This window comes from Diospyros lotus, chromosome 4, assembly GCF_014633365.1.
Source record: "Diospyros lotus cultivar Yz01 chromosome 4, ASM1463336v1, whole genome shotgun sequence".
Lineage (NCBI taxonomy): Eukaryota > Viridiplantae > Streptophyta > Magnoliopsida > Ericales > Ebenaceae > Diospyros > Diospyros lotus.
In genome coordinates this window covers 36,438,816-36,460,787 of record NC_068341.1, presented here as the reverse complement: position 1 = coordinate 36,460,787, position 21,972 = coordinate 36,438,816, and the positions used below count along the sequence as shown (strand labels likewise).

General features: G+C 40.8%; 1 protein-coding gene and 1 long non-coding RNA gene across 3 annotated transcripts in view; one reads left to right on the top strand and one right to left on the bottom strand.

Annotated features, from left to right (window-relative positions):
- Positions 1 to 21,972, bottom strand: part of LOC127799334 (vacuolar protein sorting-associated protein 29-like) — a 24,036-nt gene extending 2,064 nt beyond the window's left edge. For both annotated transcript variants that reach the window (XM_052333274.1, XM_052333273.1), the window contains exons 1-3: positions 21,808 to 21,972; positions 21,486 to 21,709; positions 17,573 to 17,710 (exon numbers count right to left, since the gene is read on the bottom strand). In XM_052333274.1, coding sequence (XP_052189234.1) covers positions 17,573 to 17,710; positions 21,486 to 21,617 — 270 coding nt within the window. In that variant the 5' untranslated portion in view covers positions 21,618 to 21,709; positions 21,808 to 21,972. The remainder of the gene's footprint in view (positions 1 to 17,572; positions 17,711 to 21,485; positions 21,710 to 21,807) is intronic.
- On the top strand, positions 11,919 to 12,938 carry LOC127799336 (uncharacterized). The gene is made up of 3 exons (XR_008022599.1): positions 11,919 to 12,013; positions 12,307 to 12,368; positions 12,736 to 12,938. It is a non-coding gene; the product is annotated as an uncharacterized LOC127799336 (long non-coding RNA).

The following is a 21,972-nucleotide window of genomic DNA, read 5'->3' as shown; positions in this document are numbered from 1 at the left end:
ATAAAAACTGACAAACAAATTCAAGCTTGTAATGGACGCTCATAAAAGGGGAATAGAATGCAGTTGTAAAAAATATAGTTTTTCCTTCAGTACTGAAAACCTCCTATAAGTGAACACATTTTGCGCCATATCATTTATGCTAAGAAAATTTAACAAAACAGAATGTTATGAGCTTTACAAGAGCAAAGCCAGCAAAGCAGCCAATCGCCCATGTGTATTAGAGGTGTCCTAAAACTAAAAAGGACTAGTTAGTTTCCTTATTTAGTTGATTCTTCCTTTTTTAGTTTATTTCCTAAGTTAGAACTTCCTATTTAGTAGATTCTTCCTTATCTAGTTTATTCCTTAATAAGTTAGAACTTCCTATTTAGTTGTGTCAAGGTTATTATAAATGCCCTCTAGCTTTTTAAAGTTTTGACAAGTAATAAGAATTATTTCTAGCATTGTGTGCAAGAGATCGGGGTGTCTTATCTAACAAGCCCCAAGTTTCATCATAGCTAGGAAGGGAAGAAGAACTAACAAAGCACCTCCTCTTGCAAGGAAATAGCTATTGTCCTTATTAATTGCCCTTGGACTCATCCCTTAACAAATTGGTATCTGAGCCAACCATGGGCGACAACGGGTCAACTCCTTGAATCTTTCATGAATAAGTATGAAGATAACCATGCCATCGAGGTTGCCAAGAGGGAGAGGATGTCGTCATATATCCAAAACTTAATATGCAATGTTGAATCAACGAAGACAGAGTCAGTGGCCTTAGGAGGACAGAGCCATAGCGTCCAACAGTCACACACCATGAGACTGTCAAACCTACAGGCAGCAGAGGAGGATTTATTCCTCAATATTCTAAGCTTGAGTTCCTATCTTTTGATGGCATGGAGGACCCGCTAGCCTGGTTGAAGCATTGTGAGCATTTTTTTCAACATCAATGGACACTAGAGGAGGATAAGGTAGAATTGGCATCCTTCCACTTGACATGGGATGCACAAGTTTGGTTTATGAAGGTCGAAGAGGACAATCCAACGCTCATATGGGCAGAATTCAAGGAAGAATGCCAAACATGGTTCAGCCCACCCATTCAGGGAGGAAGATAAGGTGAACTAGTTAAAAGTTGAGGCAAACGGGTGCAGTGGTAGATCAACAAAGGAGGTTCGAGCAACTACTTGTGAGGTCTGAGAAGATGACAAAGTCATAGGAAGTGGAGTTGTATATTAGTGGGTTACAACATCCTATTCAGATTGAAGTTGCAGTACAAGCCCCTAAAAGCTTAGCTGTAGCTATGTGTTTGGCTCAGATTTATGAACTCAAATATCAGGAATCTCGACAGCAATTTGGGAAGCCTCCTACCACACGGCAACAGCCCCCTAACTCCATGGTGACAGACAAACCAATCTTTCCACCATTAAAAGGCTGATGCGCAAAGATGTGTCACGCCCTCAGATAGATGGTCAGACAATTAGGTAATTCTGGGAGAAAGAATAGAATTGGAAAGAAACCGATAGGTCGAGAGAGAAAAAGATGGAAGAGAGAGATAGAACGGAGAGAGAGAGAGAATTCGAGAGGGAAGAGAATAGAAGATTCTGTTATTCCAAAAGCTGTATTCCACTTCTACAACAGCCTTCTTAAAGGCTACTGTCACAGCCCGAGGATAATCTTGTAATTGGGTACATATGATTAGTAGAGGAGTTATACGATTGTATCTAGAGGCTGTGTGTAAGGGATTAGAGCCAAGTGCACATGGCCACTTGAGCTTATCTAGAAGTTGTAAATAATTGCCTCTCCCATAAATAAGAGAATACCAACGAGGATGTGAATCATATGAGGATTATACCACTGATCTTCTCTCCCTAATTCTCTCAATGCTCTCTCTCTCTCTCTTTCTCTCTTCTTTCCCTCTCTTTCTCATATTCGTCTTTCCCGCCTATTCTTGGTTCTTCCTCAATTATGGGAGAACCCTCCTGTCAGATCGGAGATCTAACATTTGGTATTAGAGCCAACGACCGAGAGCTGCAAAAATGGTAGAAGGAACACGGGCAAAACAGACATAATCCAGGTTGGATGCCATGGAAGTGGGGATGCGACAGTTCCAGGAGCAGGTAGAGGATCGCTTGGATATCTTAGAATTGGGCATCAGAAGCACGCAGGAGGAGATTGACCAAAGCCAATTAGAGTATGCGACCAATTTGGATCGAACCGTGGATGAGTAGTGAGCGGACTTCGGGAGGAGATTGCTGGATTAAGCTAGCAATTCAACCAGCAATTGAGTGCTTCCTAGAGCATCTTCACTCGATAGCCTCATGCCAGCCTCCCCACTGATTTTCCCCCTAGGACATCACTGGCGCCAATTTTGATGACGTCGAGGGCGAGACAGAGGCCCAATGATCAAGGGGAGACAGGGGAAGGAGTGGAAACAGAGGAGGACAATTGGAATCGTTCGTGTGATTGGAGGTAATCACTTCACCATTCTAGAGCCACGGATGGACATTCCTCCGTTTGAGAAGGATAGACCCCGGTGGTGGATCTCGTAGTGTGAAAGAGTATTTTACCAATACCGGGTGGCAGAGAGGGAGAAGGTGAACATGACGGAGACTGCTTACTTGGATGATGTAGCAGACGCCTGGTTCCAGAATTGGAGCCGAGGAAGGACGGAGTGGAGTTCGTTGAAGTTCGTTAATGGCCTCTACAACAAGCTCAGAGAGAAGACAAGGACCGACGTCGTAAGGAATTCAATAAGTTGAAACAGAGGGGAACGATGGAGGAGTATCAGGTGAGATTCGAAGAGCTTAGGTCCTTGCTATCCCTTGCACACCCCTCATTGGATGAAGACTATTTTGTGTCCAGCTTCATCAATGGGTTGGATGACCTAATCTGACCCATTGTGAAGATTATCTATCCGACATCAGTTGGACAAGCAACAGAGCAAGCTTGCCTTCACGAACTATCATTGGAAACCTTCGCTAAGAGGCATAGGCTATCCTCTAAAGGCAGTAGAGAGGAGACTCCCTACAGTGGGATGAACAGAGAAAGTAGCCAGCCTTGGCCGAGAAGTGGATCAATGGGAAGGAATCCACCGGGCCCAACCATAGCCAAGGCTTTGACTATAGACCAAAAGAGGCAATTGGGCCTTTGCTTCCGGTGTGGGGGAGAAGTATGGTCAAGGGCATTAATGTAAGAGGTTGCTATTGACAATGGAAGGCCAAGGAGAAGAAGAAAGGGATGTAGAGGATGAGGAAGAACAAGGGGAACTTGTTGAATGCAAAGAGGTGGAGAAATATTAATGCATGCCTTGCAAGGCCAGGCCTTAGGCAAGGTGCTAAAGGTAAAGGGGGTAGTGGGAAAGAGGAAATTTGTAGTCCTCATTGACAATGGCAGCACTCATAGTTTCCTCGATGAGGAAACAACCACTATTCTCAATGCAACTTACACGAGACAACCCCACCATCAGTCTTGATAGCTAATGGGAGTTGGATGGTGAGCCAATTTAAGTGTATTGGGTTCAAATGGATGATGAATGGGCATGAGTTTTCTGCTGATCTGCAGATCCTAAGGATGGGGGGATGCCACATTGTGCTAGGTGTCGATTGGATGCATATTGTAAGCCCCCTCATATTTGACTTCAATACCTTAGAAGTCACCTTTGATAGAGAAGGCCATAAGGTGACCCTAGTGGGGTGCCAAGAAGTAGGGGAGTGCAAGGCTGTAACAAGAAAAAGGATGCAAAGACTATTGGAGCAGGGGGGGCACATCAATAGGGAAGCTACACTCCCTATATACTTGGGAGATGGAGGTGGAGGAAGAGGAAGAGGAGGAACATGCTGTAGGAAAGCAGAGAAGTGAAGGGCAGAACATGGCCAAGGCCTTAACATCAACAACCACTCAGGTACACCCTCATGGCCCGATTCACACACTGTTAATGGAGTTTGAGGATTTATTTGCCACACCTTCCACACTTCCCCCTCCTTGACTCCTTAACCACTCCATCCGTCTTAAACCAAACAATGAACCTATCAACCTCAAAGCCTATCGATATTCTCCTGTCCAAAAGGCCAAAATCGAGAAACTAATCAAGGACATGTTGGCTAAATCCCTGATCCAACCAAGCCAAAGCCCATTTACCTCCCTGATTCTCTTAGTAAAGAAAAATGATGGTTCATGGAAGTTTTGCGTGGACTATAGGCAGCTCAACTCCATAACCATCAAAAATAAGTTTTCCACTCCCATTATTGAGGACCTCCTAGATAAGCTATCCGAGGTCTCTGTTTTTTCCAAGCTAGACCTCACTTCAGGGTACCACTAAATTAGAATGAACCTTGAGGATTGCCCTAAAATAGCCTTCCGCACCCATCAATGACACAATGAGTTTTTGGCCATGCCCTTTGGCCTCACAAACGCACCTGCAACCTTCCAAGCCCTCATGAACCACATATTTGCTCACTACCTTCGAAAATTTACGCTGGTATTCTTTGATGATATCCTAGTCTACAACCCTAACCTAGACCAACACCTAATCCATCTAAGGAAGGCCTTTGAAATCCTCAAACACCATCAACTCTATGTGAAGAGGTCCAAATGTACTTTTGCAAGGGCTAGACTGGAATATCTCGACCATATCATATTTGGCCAGGGGGTAAGTACTGACCCCCAAAAGATTGCAGCTATGAAACAGTGACCAAAACCTAAGACCTTGAAGGAGTTGAGAGGGTTCCTAGGACTCACAGGCTACTATCGGAGGTTTATCAAAGGGTATGGAGTGATTAGTAAACCCCTCACCAGTTTGCTAAAAAAGAATAGCTTCCAATGGGATGTAGAGGTTGAGAATGCTTTTGAGTCCCTTAAGGAGGCCATGACCCAAGCTCCCATCCTAGCATTGTCGGACTTCTCTAAAGAGTTCATCTTGGAAACAGATGCTTATGACACGAGGGTAGGGGTAGTCTTAATTCAAGAAGGTAGGCCAATAGCTTATCTAAGTCAAGCTCTTGCTCCCAGGCATCTTGGCCTAAGTATCAATGACAAAGAGTTGTTGGTCGTCCTAATGGCTATGGAGAAGTAGAGGTATTACTTAGAGGGCCGACCATTCACAATCTGGACAGACCATGAGAGCTTGAAATTTTTGTCACAACAATGGGCTCACAATTAGCTATAAAGAAAGGGAATCTCTAAGCTAATGGGGTTTGACTACGTGATCCAATATAGAAAGGGGAAAGAGAATTTAGTGGCAGATGCCTTGTCAATAAGGGAGATTGAGGGAAGTTGCCATGTAATCTCAGCCCTGGTACCTGATTGGGTGCAGGGCATAGCCAATAGCTATGAGCAGACTAGATGGATCAAGGAGGTGCTGGTCCACTTATCTGTGCAACCCCAAGATGACTCTAGATATGTTCTAAAAGGAGGACTGCTCAGATACAATGGTAGGGTGGTGATTAGAAAGGATGAGCAACTGAAGAAGCAAATTTTACAGTCTCTACATGATTCCCCCATTAGAGGGCATTCGGGGTTGAATGTAACCTATCATCGAGTTAGGCAGCTATTCTACTGGCCAGGGCTCAAGAAGGACGTGACAAGGTATGTCTTAAGGTGCAACATCTACAAAAGATGCAAGCACGAGCAAGTGTCTTACCCGGGACTTCTCCAACCCTTGGAGATACCATCCCAGGTGTGGGAACAAGTTACCATGGACTTCATCGAAGGGCTGCCCAAGTCAAAAGGTTTTGACACTATTCTAGTGGTGGTTGATCGAATAACAAAGTTCAGCCATTTCATTGCATTAGCACACCCCTTTACTGCTACAAAAGGTGACAAGAAGACTAATGGACAATGTATTTAAGCTGCATGGGTTTCCACGAACCGTGATTTTAGGTAGGGACAAGGTATTTACCAGTCAATTCTAGAAAACTTTATTCCAAGGGCTGGGAATAGGATTGCGTTTGTCATCAGCTTACCACCCGGAAACTGATGGCCAAACTAAATGGGTGAATCAATGCTTAGAGACATACCTAAGGTGTCTGTGCTTTACCAGGCAGAGGAGTTGGAATCGATGGATGGCTTTGGACAGTGGTGGTATAACACCAACTATCACACTGTCCACCAAAGGACTCCCTTTGAAGCCCTATTCGAATATCCACCCCCTATCATCCCTACTATTATGCACTACACCCCATCTAAGACCACGACAAATCAGTATTTACAGGCTAGACAAGAGGCCCTGTAGGTGATCAAGAAAGAACTTACCATGGCCCAGCAAAGGATGAAGCAGATGGTGGATAGACATCGCATAGATAGGGCTTTTGAGGTGGGTGAGGAGGTCTTTTTGAAGGTGAAGAGGTTCCAACAACATCTTTTCACTAAGGGCCCTACATTAAAAATCAGTCCCAAGTACTATGGGCCTTTCAGGATTATTAAGGTAGGTCCCGTGGCCTAGAGGCTGCTACTTCCTAGATGGGGTGGGGCTACATCCAGTGTTCCATGTCTCCCTTTTGAAAAAGGCAGTGGGCACTACAAAAAGGGTAAGCCAGGTGGTACCGTAGCTGATTGAAGATACCATAGTAGAAGTGGAGGCCAAGGCAAGTCCTCGACAAGAGAGTGGTTTACTAGGACTCCTTGCCTCTCACACAGGTCTTGGTGTAATGGACCCATTTGCACCCTGACAACACCACTTGAGAGTACCTCCCAAACCTTCTCCAATGGTATCCTGAAGTGGCCAGTCTTCTCTGATTTCTTGGGGGCAAGAAATACTTTAAGGGGGGAGGGTTGTCACAGCCCGAGGGTAATCTTGTAATTGGGTACACATGATTAGTAGAGGAGTTATATGATTGTATCTAGAGGCTGTGTGTAAGGGATTAGAGCCAAGTACACATGGCCACTTGAGCTGATCTAGAAGCTATAAATAACCGCCTCTCCCATAAATAAGAGAATACCAACGAGGATGGGGATCATGTGAGGATTATACCACTGATCTTTTTCCTCCTAATTCTCTCAATGCTATCTCTCTCTTTCCCTCTCTTTCTCATATTTGTCTCTCGCCTATTCTTGGTTCTTCCTCAATTACAGGAGAACCCTTTTATCAAATCGAAGATCTGACAACTACTACCTTCTGTTGTTATGTAACTGCCAATTATAACACCCACTAACAATATACAGTTTACTAACCCCTGTTAGTTACAACAATTATAGGCTTTTTCCCCAATTATCCCTACTATCCCTAGGTTTGTAACAAGATGACTGAACACTGTGCTAAAGGGTTGTGCTTTAACTGTGATGAATTGTTTACTCCTAATCACCGCTACATATGTTTGTTTTGTTTAGACCTCATAGTCAAAGAAGAAATAGAGGAAGATGGAGGGCAAGAATTACTCGATGAACCAACCTATCCTAACGTGCAATCATAGGAGTGGCAAACACTTAAACCATGCAAGTTTGGGCTGTGGTGCAGGGAAGGTGTAGATGTTCATTGATTCAAGGAGCACCCATAGCTTTGCGAGTCCATTAGCCATGTATTTGTCAAAATATTTGAAGAGCAAACTGTTGAGCCAAGTTGCTCCAATCAACCTATTGTGTATTTTGATGTTTAACAAAACATAATTTTAGTAAAACTATTTTTAGTATGTTTAAAACCCCTAATGGATTTTTGATATTTGTTAAGTAAATATCTTGTAATGAATTTATGTTATGTATTGTATTATCAAAGCAAATCTTATTTTTCTGAAATCTGGACTGAGAGTAGACTCCCGGTGAGGGACAGTCGACTGTAAGTCAAAATGGTAGTCGACTGTGGATGTGCATCAGTTGACATAACCAAGCATTGTTTATGCAGAATCGAGGTAGCTGAGAGTGGATTTTGTCGAGTCGACTGTAGGCCAATGAGAGTTGACTGTCTGTGAGAAAGTCGACTGTGGGTTGAGCGAGAGTCGACTGTCAGCAGCGAGAGTCGACTATGGGCGTCGCGAAGTCGACTGTCAGTTAGAGCAGTCGACTGCCAGACTCCAACGGTCGGATTTTTAGAGCCGTTGCAGGTCGTTTTGGGAGCCCCAATATAAATATCAAGAGGAGAAATCTAGAGGAGGTTAATGCTCTACCATTTCCTATCTTCCTAAAGCACACCCAAGCTCTCAAGCACTCAATCAAAGTAATCCAAGGCCCAAGGAGCTTCAAAGATCTATCCATTAGAGCCTCAAGGCAAAGAAGAAGTTTTCTTCTTATTGGTAACTTGTATCATTTCATTTTGCCTTGTATATTGTTCTTGTATTGATATCCATTGTAGTCCAAGTGTGTTGGACATAGGATTGATTTATTTGTATTAGATTGTGGATTGTGAGTGGCATCCTAGAGCCCAAGTAATCTAGGTGTATTATTGTGTTGTATTAGTTTCCGGGATGAGCTAAGGGGAAACCTCAGGGGTGTACAAGTTTGCTAGGTGCTCTTATGTGGAAACCTAGTGGTGATTTTAGTGGAACCTCAAGTGTCGGTTTGACATTGAGAGAGTGGAGTAGGTGTTGGATACACCGAACCACTATATATCTTGTGTTTATATTGTGGTTGTTTGTGTATTTATATTGCTATCATTTCCAAACAACATATATATTTATAACAAGTGTATTTTGTGTATAAGAAAATCTCAAGAGTTTTAAAAAGGAAATAATCGATTCAATAAGTTTTTAATCACTCAATTCACCCCCCCCCCCCCTCTTGAGTGGCCATTGTGTGTGTCAAGGGACCAACACAAACAAGGTTTTTTGATTATGGTAGCCAATAGCGAACAGGTGCGCAACACAACATTGTGCAGGAGGGGTGGTCTTTACCATAGGACAAGTGCAATTTGAGGTTGATTTGTATGTGCTACCACTTGGTGGGTTTAATGTACTTTTGGGAGTAGACTAGTTGAGTACTCTCGGACTCATAAAATGGGATTTCATGGAGATGGCGATGGCATTCCAACAGAGAAGGAAAGAGGTGAGGTTACAGGGAAAAAAGGATACACTCTTAACAACAATGACCTATAAGGCGGTTGAGCTTCCTGAGTGAGATCATAGAAAGGTGGACAAATTGCTGGCAGAATTTGCAAACCTTTTTGCTAAACCACAAGGATTACCACCGCCAAGGGCATATAACCATAGGATTCATTTGATTCGGGAGCAGGACTAGTGGTGGTTCGATCTTATAATTTTTGGTCATGCCTTTTGGACTAACCAATGCTTTTTCAACCTTTCAAGCTTTGATGAATGAGGTATTTAGACCCTATCTACGCAAGTTTGTCTTAGTCTTTTTCAACGATATTTTGATTTATAGTAGAACCTAGGCTAAGCATATGCCGCACCTGGGGCTAGTGTCTTCTTTTTTGTGTTCTCACTACTTATTTTTGAAGCAATCTAAGTGTATGTTTGTGCAAGCAAAAATGGCCTATTTAGGGCATGTAATTTCGGCCAAGTGCCAATCAATCAAGAAAAACTTCAGGCCATCAAGGATTGGCCACAACCCCAATCTGTTCGGGCTCTACAAGGATTCTTGGGCTTAGCAAGATATTATAGAATATTTATTCAAAATTATGGGTCCATTATTTCACTACTAACATCTTTATCATGCAAGAATTCATTCCTATGGACAAGTGCAGCGTTGGAGGCTTTTAATTGACTTAAACAGGCTCTGTCAACAGCCCTAGTCTTGATTTTGTCAGATTTTACAGAGCCTTTTGTGGTGGAGATGTGGGAATTGGTGCAATATTGCAGCAGCAAGGGAAACTGATTGCCTACTATAGTCGGGCTCTTTCTCAATGCCATCAGTCTTCTGGTTCATGAGAAAGAATTAATTGGTTGGTAAAGGTGATTTGGCGTTGGAACTCCTACCTATGGAGGAGATCTGTTTTGGTGAGGACTGACCACTACAATTTGAAATTCTTATTGGGGCAAAGGGAAATTTCTTCTCCCCTACAGAAGTGGTTAATCAAAATAATCGGGTATGATTTTTATATTGAGTTTTGGCCAGGAAAACAAAATATAGTTGCAGATGCTGTAACCATGCCTCAACTGATGCAGTTTGATTCGGTCAAGGAGGAGATTCAGGGGTCCGCAAAATTGGCAGCTATGGCAGTGCGAATATAGCAAGGGGAATCGGGACACAATGGACAGTCCACGATGGGCTGATTCTTTACTGGAAGCAGGTACACCTTTCTCCTGATTCCCCACTTCAACAAGTTGTTACATCTGTTTTTCATGATTCCACACGAGGGTTATCAAAAGACTCTCCATCTAGTGCAATTAGATTTTTAGTGGAAAGGAATGCGCACCCAAATCCAAGAATATGTACAAGCATGTGATTTTCCAGCAAAATAAACTGAACACTTGAGGCCAGCCAGACTTTTACAACCTCTTCTTGTGCCTCTTGAGGTCTGGGCTGATATTTCTATGGATTTTGTTGAAGGATTGCCAATGTCCCAAGATAAGAATGTTTTGTCATGGTGGACTAATTTTCCAAGTATGCACACATTTTATTTCCTTGGTGCACCCATATTCTACTATTATTGTGGCTCACGTCTTCTGTGATCACATTTTTAAGTTACATGGGCTGCCAGAATCGATCGTAAGCAATAGAGATGTCACTTTTACAATACCTTTTGGAAGGAGTTGTTCAAACTCAGTGGTACTACTCTCAACTTTAGTTCAGCTTACCACCCACAATCAGATGGACAAACCAAGGCCGCACCTTTTGAAGTGGCCTAAGGGCATGCTCCTCCCAGATTACTCCTATGATTCTGGTACAGTTAGATTGGAAGCTGTTGATCATGATTTGAGGCAGCAGGATTCTGTTCTTCAGTCCTTGTGGAATCTGTTGTTACAGGCCTAGCAGAATATGAAGAAATATGCCGATCACAAGAGGCGTGATTTAGAGTTCTTAGTTGCGGATTGGGTGTGGCTTAAGCTTCAGCCCTCTCGTCAGAATTGAGTTTCTCACTAGGTTAATAAGAAGCTTTCACCTTGCTTCTATGGGCCATTTCAGGTGATTCGTCGCATTGGATCTGTCGCTTATGAGCTTGCTCTTCCTAATGATAGCCACATTCATCCTATTCTTCACGTCTTTTGCCTCAAGCATTTCCCTGGGATGTTGCCTACAGTACCTCTAGCACTTCCATCTCCTGCAGATAAGCCTAAATTTAGCCCCCCTAGCTGTTCTCAATTCCCATATTTGTAATACCCCAAAATTTAATGTAAAGGTTGAATGTTGCAATAAAGTGTTTCAAATAGAAGTTTAGGGCTTAAGTGTAAATGGGAATGGTTTTAGGACCCAAAAGCAAATATCACAACTTGTAAAAGGGATAGCTTGTTTCCAACAAAAGAAATGAATGCAATAATGAATCCTTATCCTAGAAGCCATGTGTTGGAGAGATAGGATTGGTTGAGAATTTTCCTAAAGTCTTAAAGTCTTATGGTTGTAATGATTAATCTTACACCAAAAGTCTTGGAATGTCTTAACTTGGAAGACTTGACTTGGAAGACTTAATTTGGAAGACTTGTATTGGCTTGCAAAAGAAGAAGATAATAGAGCTTATCCTAAAGCCACGTGAGGGAGTATTTGGAGGTTTAAGATTGGAAGAAAGGAGAAGCTTGAATAGGAAGATAAAAATATTCAAAGGTTGTAATGATTAATTTTTACCCTAAAGTCTAACTTGGAGGATTAGGATTGGCTAGGATTTAGCTTGCAAGGGAAGAAGATGATAAGACTTATCTTGAAGGCCACGTGAGGATGCATTTGGAAGCTTTGGATTGGAAGAAATGGAGGCTTATATTGGAAGATTGGAAGAATTTCAAAGTTGTGATGATTACTAGGGTGGAAAATAAGTGACTTGGAGGCCAAGTGAAATCTTGAGGATTTGGGAATTTAAAGGCTATATAAAGGAAAGGAGTTAAGGCCACGAGAAGCTAAGGAGAAAGGAAGCAAGCAAGTGCAAGAAAAATCAAAGAAAAACCAAAGAAGAAAGGAAAGAGAGACTTGATTGGAAAACTGCCAAAACAGAAGGGAATTCGAAGAGGTAAGTCAATTTTCTTTCCTTAGGATCGTAGAGCATGAAAAGAGGAGTCCGTAGGTTTAAACGGAGAGCGAATCGAAGTTAAAATGAGCAAGTTATAGCATTTTTAATTTTGGGTTGCAAAATCCGTAACAAGGAAGGGGGAGGCACGTGGCCAACCTTCCAGGGGCGCGTGAGGGCGCGTCCAGACTCCGTTTGTCCTGAAATTTTCACCGTTGTTCTCCTAATTTAATTATCTACAATCTCCATGTAGAAATATTTAAGGTTTGGTTCATCGAAATGCGTGATTTCTGCAGAACAACCCCTAGTACTCGAAATCGAGCTGTAAACGGTGCTATCGAAGGGTAAACCGATCAAGGTGAGTGGTTTCTTGCATTATTTGTGCTTCATATTGATCATTACTTGAACCATTTGTGTTGAATGTGGACATACTCATTTGCTCTCTTTGATTAGCATGTTACTTTACTTGTTTCATCACTTCATGGCATGTGGTTGTTTGTGGCAAGCTAGTGACCGCCATGAGTGACTCGCGGAGTCACATATGCGTGTTTGAGGTGAGCATGGCGTGCGCGGGGGTGATTGCAACACCCTGGCATGGCTTCCACAAAGGGGGTTTCACTTTGCATACTTACATTTCATACATGATCTACTTCTTTCTTGAAACCATCTCACTTAGATGCCAATATCTAACTTGGGTTGATGCCCTAGAACATTCAATGTCCCAGGTATATTAGCATGCCGGGTACCCCGGAGACAAGCAGGAGAAAAGGCTACGAGGAGGCCGATGTTTAATTTAACTCCATGTTGATCATGTGCTATGGATCTTATGTAGCCTTTGCATTTATTTGAGACTTGTGTATCGCAATTGTATAAACAGGGGTTATGTAAGGCTTCCATGATATGGGTTTATTCGCTAGTTTGGGCGTGAGTTGCAGTTGTAACTTCAAGTAGTGAGTTGCATCTTTTGCATTTATTGCGAGTTGTATGCATTTCTTGTACATATAAAGGAAATATAGTGGAAACCCCTTTATTTAGCTTTGGTTAAGCTAGCAGGTTTGATCCAATGCTTCTGTTGGTAAGGGTTTCCAATAACGCCCGTAGGTGATGTCTTCTTATATTTCTCGTTGTTTTGTATTTGGAAAAGTGGGGCGTTACAATATTCATTTAGGTTGCAAAGAGTATTTGGTGCATTGGATGGGATTATCTCCGGTATAGGCTTCATGGGAGAATATTTTGAAGACCAATTTTCCTTCCTTTGTGCTTGAGGACAAGCACATTTCTAACATGGAAAGTGATGTTATGAGCTTTATAGGAGCAAAGCCAGCAAAGCAACCAATCACCCATGTGTATCAAAGGCATCCTAAACTAAAAAGGACTAGTTAGTTTCCTTATTTAGTTGATCCTTCCCTATTTAGTTTATTTCCTTAATAAGTTAGTGTCATGACTCTAGGAGCAATAAACGGGGCACTATTGTAATAAGGTATAATAGTTTGTTAGGGATATTTGGCTATTTGTTAAGAGCACATGGGTGCTGTTAGAAATTAGTTAAGCAGCTAGCTATGCCTATAAAAAGGCCAATTATAATAGAAGAGGATTATGCTTGAATTAAATGAATGAAACTCTCATTTCTCTCTCTAAGATTTCTCTCCAATCCCCCTTTTGTTTCTCTCCAATCCCCCTTTTGTTTCTCCCCCCCCCCCCCCCTTTCTCTCAATATCTCTCCCTCTTTCTACTAATTTTCCCTTTCCTTCAATTCTAATTTCTCTCCTAATTCCTATCACAATCCTAGTAACCCTAGGAATGTGACAAATTGGTATCAGAGCAGTCATTCCTCGGCTATGAATTCGGAAATCCAGTTAGTGTGTCCGACTTTTGAAGGTTAGTCCGACGGTGATTCCATTGAATACTGTTGAACATCTGTAGCCTTCGCTGCTTATGCGTGTGCAAATTCTGACTATCTTAGCGAAGGAATTCAGAGAAGATAGCAGTGAGCAGATCGTGAGTGAGTCCGGAGGGTGTTATCCAACGCGTTTGTCGATTTTGATCGACAATTCAGTGCTGCTCAGAGGCACTAAATTTAGGTGAATTTTGACACTCATTGGATGGTGATTGGGTGAGCGATTCTCCTGGGCTGATGTGAGGTGATTGTCGGCTCGAATTTGAATAGAAGTAGGAGGAGTGACTTCGGCTAAGACTCTACTGGTCGAGTCAAAGGAAGGATTGGAAGTGTTGTTGATTTTTGGAGGTGAAGCCAATAATGACGCTCGGTTGTGAAACTCAAGCGTGTTGTCGACTTCTGGAGGCGACTTCAAAGGACGATATTAGGTTAGTGAATTTTCAGATTCCACCATGATAGAGGAGGTGAGATACGACCACGATTCTCGGCAACCCAGGCAAATTCAAGGAGCTATCTACTAGTGGTCCTTGGCCCAGAAGGTCGTGACTGGAGTGGGTGACCAGAGGTGAAGCAGACAGCCTAGAGGGTTGCAACTGTCCAAGGCGAGCATGAGTCCGTCGGAGGTGAAGCGAATAGCCTAGGGAGTTGCGCGACTAGATCGAAAGACTATTCCCAGATAAGCTTCCTACAAGTGCGGTTGTGGTGTTGTAGTTTTGATCGGGAATTCCGTTCGGAATTCTGTGGATGTGGCCATTGGATCAGAAGGCATGGTGGTGTTGCGATTTTGGGTTGAGAAGCAATTATGACTGTACGGGTGAAGTGAGTTGCCCACCTTGATCGAAAAGGGATTCCGATCATTCTGTAAGAGTCAACCTAGAGAGAACCGGGCCCATAACTAGCGACTCCAACCTAATTTGGGAGGGTGATAGTGATGAATTGGAAGAGCGGATACAAAGGCGAAATTTGGGTAAATTTAAGTGAAGAGGATTTGGAGTCCGATTATTTTGTTGAAATTAAGACTGATCATAACAAGAGAAGGGGATTCATCATGTATAGAACTCCTGCTACTTGGACTTCGAAGTATACTGTTTGTGAAAAATCAGTCATGGAAAATAGTGCACGCATGAGGCAATTGGAGCCTCAATGGCAGCAGAAGAAGGCTGCAATTTCAGCTAGAAACAACAGGAAACAGGAGAAGAGAATCAGCCAATTGGACAAGGGAACAAGAAGTGTGTACATGAATCAAGCAAGGAATTCGGCCGAATGCTCAACGAACAATTGCAGGAGTTTGCAATAATACTTACTAAGAAGTATCATTATAGCTTCCCTACAGAATTCTTTGAGAATCATCATAGAAGTTTTAATAAGGAGGACTTCCTTAAGATGGAGCAGCCGAAGGAGAAGTCAAGGCTATGGAAGAGCGATTCATTGCTTACTTTAGATTTTGGGTAGAAAAAAAAGTATTTTGATTTCAGCAACAATAACAAGAAGGATGACTACACTACCGGAAATGGTATTGGTGGTGAATGGCATTATCCAAAGAGAATCGATAACAATCAGGTGGATAGGACAACAGATGCAAAAGAAGAATTAAAGGAACACATCGATTCCTTTGGAAAAGAAGTTCTCAAGGGTGATGTTTTTGGGGTTCTGCAACAAGATCAGTCCAACTTTAAGGAAGAAGGAGAAGAGGAAGAAGAGTGAGGAAAAGGAATTGGAGGATGGCACTCAACTAGTTGGTAGCCTCTCAAGCACTCTCACTAGTCCTGAGACACTTGATGCTATTGATCTCTTGAAGCAGCAGAAGAAGGAGCTTGAAAAGCCTCTTCACCAAGTACATGAGGAGATTGGGGTTGGCCACACTTTACAAGAACAAGAAGCTGATGATTCTGGTGATGCACAGCCTAATCTAGTTGTAAATCATGTTAGGGAAGAAGGCCAAGTTGGAGGCCAGGTGTCAATGGTTGAGAAATCGTTGGCTGGAATTGAAGTGGCAGCAACTCCTAATGTTAATGCTCACAAACATCCTTGGTATGAGTATTCAAGGCAAGTCTACAATCCTCCATTGCTGCATTTCGAGACTATTGTTGATATTTTTGCAGCAAAGCATGGTTGTGGGTTGAATGGGGATATAATAACAACTATGGCTGTAGATTTGCTCTCCTTACTTGTATTGCATGGCAATGAAGTACTAACGAAAGTCACGAATATGAATAGTCCTTCCATTGGACTCCAAGGTTCAGCTACTAGCTATGTCAATCCGAAAGTGGCTAATCATGTTCATAGATTGGAGACCAAGCTTGATTGTATAGCTATTACTAGGGGTGGTTGTATTGGGCTGGAACTCGATGAAGTTTTTCCTATTGAAATTCTGGGCCAATTTATACTTGGAATTGATCTTGAAAACCTAAGAATGAAGAAGAAAAGGCCTAGAAAGAGAGAGAGAGAAAGAGGAATTAACAGATAGAAAAAGCGGGCATTGGATGAAGAAACAATAACTCGATTGCAATAAATTTCTTGGGGACAAAAACCTTTCAAGGTGGGGAAATTGTCATGACCCTAGGAGCAATAAAAGAGGCATTATTGTAATAGGGTATAATAGTTTGTTAGGGATATTTAGCTGTTTGTTAGGAACACATGGGTGTTGTTAGAAATTACTTAAGCAGCTAGCTATGCCTATAAAAAGGCTAATTGTAAGAGGAGAGGATTATGCTTGAATTAAATGAATGAAACTCTCATTTCTCTCTCTAAGATTTCTCTCCAACTCCCTCTTGTTTCTCCCCCCCCTTTCTCTCACTATCTCTCCCTCTTTCTACTAATTTCTCCTTTCCTTCAATTCTGATTTCTCTCCTAATTCCTATCACAATCTTAGCTAACCCCAGGAATGTGACACTTAGAACTTCCTATTTAGTTGGTTCTTCCTTATTTAGTTTATTCCTTAATAAGTTAGAACTGCCTAATTAGTTGCTTCGAGGTTATTATAAATACCCTTTAGCTTGTTAAAGTTTAAGTAATAAGAATTATTTCCAGCACTGTGTGCAAGAGATCTAGGGGTTCTCTCTAACGAGCCCTGAGTTTCACCATAGGTAAGAAGGGAAGAAGAACTAACAAAGCATCTCCTTCTTGCAAAGAAATAGCTACTGTCCTTATTAATCACCCTTGAACTCAATCCCTTTAACACATAATTAATGATAACATGCCCAACTCAAATATTTCTCTCAAACAATACATTCCATGTTTATCCTGTCCTTACCATTCCTTTGTTCTACGAGAGAGAGAGAGAGGGAAAAAAAAAACAAACAAACATTCCACCATTCAACTTGTTTATTAGAAAGTTATCCACAAACCAAACAAGATAAGAATTCAGAAGGCTATTTTTTTAACCAAGGAAATTCAATATTTGAAATAATATATATTGGCACACCATCATTGATTGGAGTAGATTCCTAAATATAATTCACATGCTTTGCAATAACGTGGAGAAAAAATGCATGCAATGTTCACCCCAACCTTAGGGCGTTATATTTGTGAATTAGAAGAAAAGAACAAAAACAAGTGACTAGTACATGTCTCGTAATAATGATAGGAGCAAACTTGTACTTCTGAAACAAAAAAAGGAAGGAAATTACACAAACTCATGAAGAAAAAAGAAAAGAAAATCAAACCTGATGACCATGGCACAACCCAAGCTTGAATTGTCCAATTACAAGTGTTTTCGTTTCTGGATAACGGGCATCTTCATCATATTCACCTTGGGTTATATGCAAGCTAGGGCAAAGGCTCTTCAGGTAATCATGAACTTCCTACTCAGAAAAATATTCCATTAGAGGTTGCCAAACAAGGTTTTAGCAAGAAAGAATCTATCCCATGAATGTTGCCAGGATTTTTCATCCTTAGTGGCTCAGTATTGCAGGCCCAATCAAATTGACAGTAAAACCAACTTCTAATACACATCTATGTCGACTGCATAGGAAGAAATCCTCGATCAAAGAGTCGACTAAAAATCAAGTAAATTTATAATTGACCATCTTGCAGCAAGGGCATGAATAATATAAAGGGCAAATTGCACTCAAACCCAATGTGGTTTGGGCTATTTGAATTGAGACCCCCTATGGTTTAAAATTGGCCCTACCAGTCATTTTGCTTTAAATTTATTGCACACACCTCCTTCGTAGCAAACATTGTTAATTAAATCCAAACTAAACCAAAATTCAGTTAATTAAATATTAATTAAGTTAAATTAGAAACAAAAATTAAGTAAAATAAAAAAAATTAAAAAAATACCCAAAATGCCCATTCCTCACTATAATTAAAAAAGAAAAAAACTAAAAATATAAAACTACTGGTGGTGGCTGATGCCACCAATCACCAGCAAGGCACCATTATTGAGGGAATCAAAACCCATTGGCAATAGCAAGCATTAGAGAGATCGAACTAAGTGGGGTTGGGGGTTCCATTTCTCTATGAATTGCAAATTCAACACCACTAGGGTCAATATGATTCAGTAGAAAGCGATGGGAGGAGAAGAGATATAGAGATCACCAAAGAAAAGCAGAAGAAAAAGAAGCAGCAATTGAAGAAGAAGAAGCAATTGCCAAAAAGAACAACAACAAATATGAGGATAAAGAACCTAAAATGGCTGATGGAACCCATCATCAGCGACGGGAGATGGGTTCCAGTCACTGGTGTAACCCATCGCTGATGGATTCTGTCGGCCATTTCAGGAACTCCTTTTTTTTTTTAATTTTTCATTATATTTTACTAGATTTTTTCAATTTTAATTTTAATTTTTAGTTTTAATTAACTGGATCTTAATTTTATTAGGGTTTAATTAATGGTGTTTGTGACAAAGAGGGTGTGTGTGTGCAAGAAATTGAAAGCACATGGACTTCTAGGGCCAATTTTAAATCATGGGGGTATTCGTGCAAATGGCTCAAACCACATGGGGGTGTGGGTGCAATTTACCCTAATATAAATACCTTGGGTCTTAACCCATGAAATATGCAGCTAGATTGTTAGAAACTTGAAATTTCATAACAACAAAGTAGATGATCTCCGCAGGTAAAATTTCATGGAAGCATTCTTCCAAAGTACATTTCAATCACAAACGCATGAACATTTTTCAATTTTATAAAAAAGAAAAACAGAAGAAATACAAATTGGACAATAATCAGCATCACTGTCAAAATATGTTTTCTATCTTATGCTATCTATTGTTCATTCTATGTCGCTTCATTTACAAGGTGGGTGGGCACTTCCAAGAGGTGTTGTGTTAATGTCCAATACCAATTCTTAGCAAACACTCCTAAACACGTATCTCATGTTCATCCAAAGATATCCTATTATATTTCATATTTATTAGCGATTGACATGTGAAGCACATATATGTCTAATGAATAACACATTGTAATTGACAGCTTAGAACTATTGATATAAAAAGAAAATACAAAATATCAACAACAACAACAACATATCCAACCTTTATCCCACTATTTGGGGCCGGCTACATGAATTCTAGACTTTCATGTATTTCTGTCTTTTGTCATATGTTCATTTAGGCCCAAAAAGAAAATACAGAATATCGTTTTGTTAAAATAGATACTAAGACTTTTTTTTTCCCATTACCAATACATCAACTGCAAGAACAAATTCTTTCTCTATTTACTATAATTTAAATATTATTAATAGTGATTGCAATTGTTTCCCAAATTGTGAACTTTTCTTTTTCTTTTTGGTAAAAAATTACCATCTCAACATGTTTGAATCCATGTCACATATATGAATCCATGCTTCTTAATGTCTATGTTTACATAGGTAGATGGCATACAAGTGCACATGAAGATGAAGTGTTGTGTGTGTGCGTGTTTTTTTTTTTTTTTAGGGAGAGAGAGGGGGGGGGGGGGGGGGGCAGTGTTGAGCTTTATTACTAGTATTAGAATACTCTCTCAAAAAAAATTCCACCATTGGGAGATTCTAATCATATCGTAATCTAAGGATATGCTAGAACAGTCCATGATTCCTCATGGAAATTTCATTATATTAGTGGGAATTCAAGCAATCAAAACGAGGCATTCTAAGACAAGGTTTATTTGAGTGTTTCCTTGACAATGAAGTCTAGTGTGTAATTGTTTATGTATGCTCTTTCAAGACATTTCATGATTCATGTGCCTCTGCATAGAGGAGAAGCCAATAGCATTACACGACATATGTGCAAAAACTGTTTTAAGGAAAGGAAAAATACAACAACAATCACATCTTGATCTAGCTAGGTGGGGTTGGCTACATAAAGTCTAGTTCTTCGACCATCCTTATCCAATGTCATATCCTTTGTAAGGCCATTATATTTATGTTATGCTCAGAGGTTTCCAACAAAATTTTCTTTGGTTTTCATCTACCTGTTTTTATACGAGTTTCTTCCACTTCACTTGCTAGCTTTATAGGTGTGTCTACTGGTGATTTTAGTTCTTCTTAAAATATAATCGCCTCTAAACTCCCAAAGTAATCCAATTTTTTTCCATATTTATGCTGCTATTAAATCAACAGCATAATAGGTTAATAAATATTGAACACCAGAAACAATTGACTTTTATAAGAAAGTTCCCTGGGTTCAAAACAACATGTGTAGAAAAGGGGAGAAAAAGAAATCATAGCCAATTGTAGACCAGAGTACAGACAAAAACCTCTATTTTTGCAATCATCTCTAATGCAAAGAATAGAAAGTCCCTTCCCTCCTATTTTTTGCACGTTTCAAGGTGGAAAGTATTTGGTGGGAATGACCGGACAACACTCCCTCTCTCTTCCTTTCCCTTCACTTCTACCAACTAAACATTAAGTACCCTGTCATTTCCTCCATATTCCTTGCCCTACTTTCCCTTCTTCCTTTTAGCCAAACAGACCATTAAACTTACCAGGTCTTTGGCCTTGTCCAGGAGAACCACCAGCCAAACAAAAAAAAAATGGCTCAAGCAAGCTGAAAAAGTATACTCCTCCAGGCCTAGCTCTTCAAAGAAGAACAGACTACAATGATGACCTAGTTAAATAGTGAATACCAGAGGGCATTTTTGCATTAGGCATGTTAAAGCAAAAAAAAATCCCGAGACCAGACAGTCTAAGGCTTAAGCAATAAGCCAAGTATAAAAGGCAACTGGAGATAAGGAATCACTCCTTGATGGCCAAGGATATGGATTCAGTGTGACTAACATGTCTAAGTAAGTTGAATATGTCATATTAGTTATTTTTCATGCTTGCAAATGCTTATCGCGCAGAGAAATTGTTGTTAGATATCACAACACAGAAACAACATCCAAAATTCTCTCAGAATGCCCCCTCTAACATTAAAGACTGTATTCAAGTCAATCAAAACCAGTCAAAATGCTTAGCCAAAAAAACAATCAAAGTGATGCCCCTCGCATTTGTAATTGGATGACAAGGAAGCATCAAGAGACTGCGTAACTCAGCTCAATGAGAACGGAAGAATATACTTTGACACAGAGATGGTGGGTTACATTAAAAATTAAGATCAACAGAAATTTCCTTCAAAAGAATAAACTAAAAGATCAACAGGAACGAACAATTTACTTTGATGCAGAGATTGCCCGTGCAAATTATGTGCTGAATCTTGCCAGGAACAAGCATGGATTTGAATTTCGGAGGCAAATCTAGTGCTCTGTGTGGGATGTGAAGATCCCCAATTGCCAACACTAACACCATTATCTTTTGCTGTTGAATATCTTACCAGAAACTACCCAATCGGCCCTCAAATTTCGCCGCTCGTCGATGCACCCAGGATAAACATTACAGACCTAGGGAAAAAAGAAAAGAAAGAAGAAATCATGTGCATTTGCACGCATATTCATATCCGTATAAAATAAGCAAAATAGGGTCAACTCGAAGGAATTACCAGTAAGCAAAACAGACTTGGGCAAAAGAGTTCGCTGGATCACTGTTCTGTTCATGAGACTGCAGAATCGAGCTCCTTGGGGACGAAGCGTTTCGATGTCCAGATGGCAGAGACTTTTCTGGCCGAGAATCCCTACTTGAATTGCTTAATTGACAAAGACCCCTT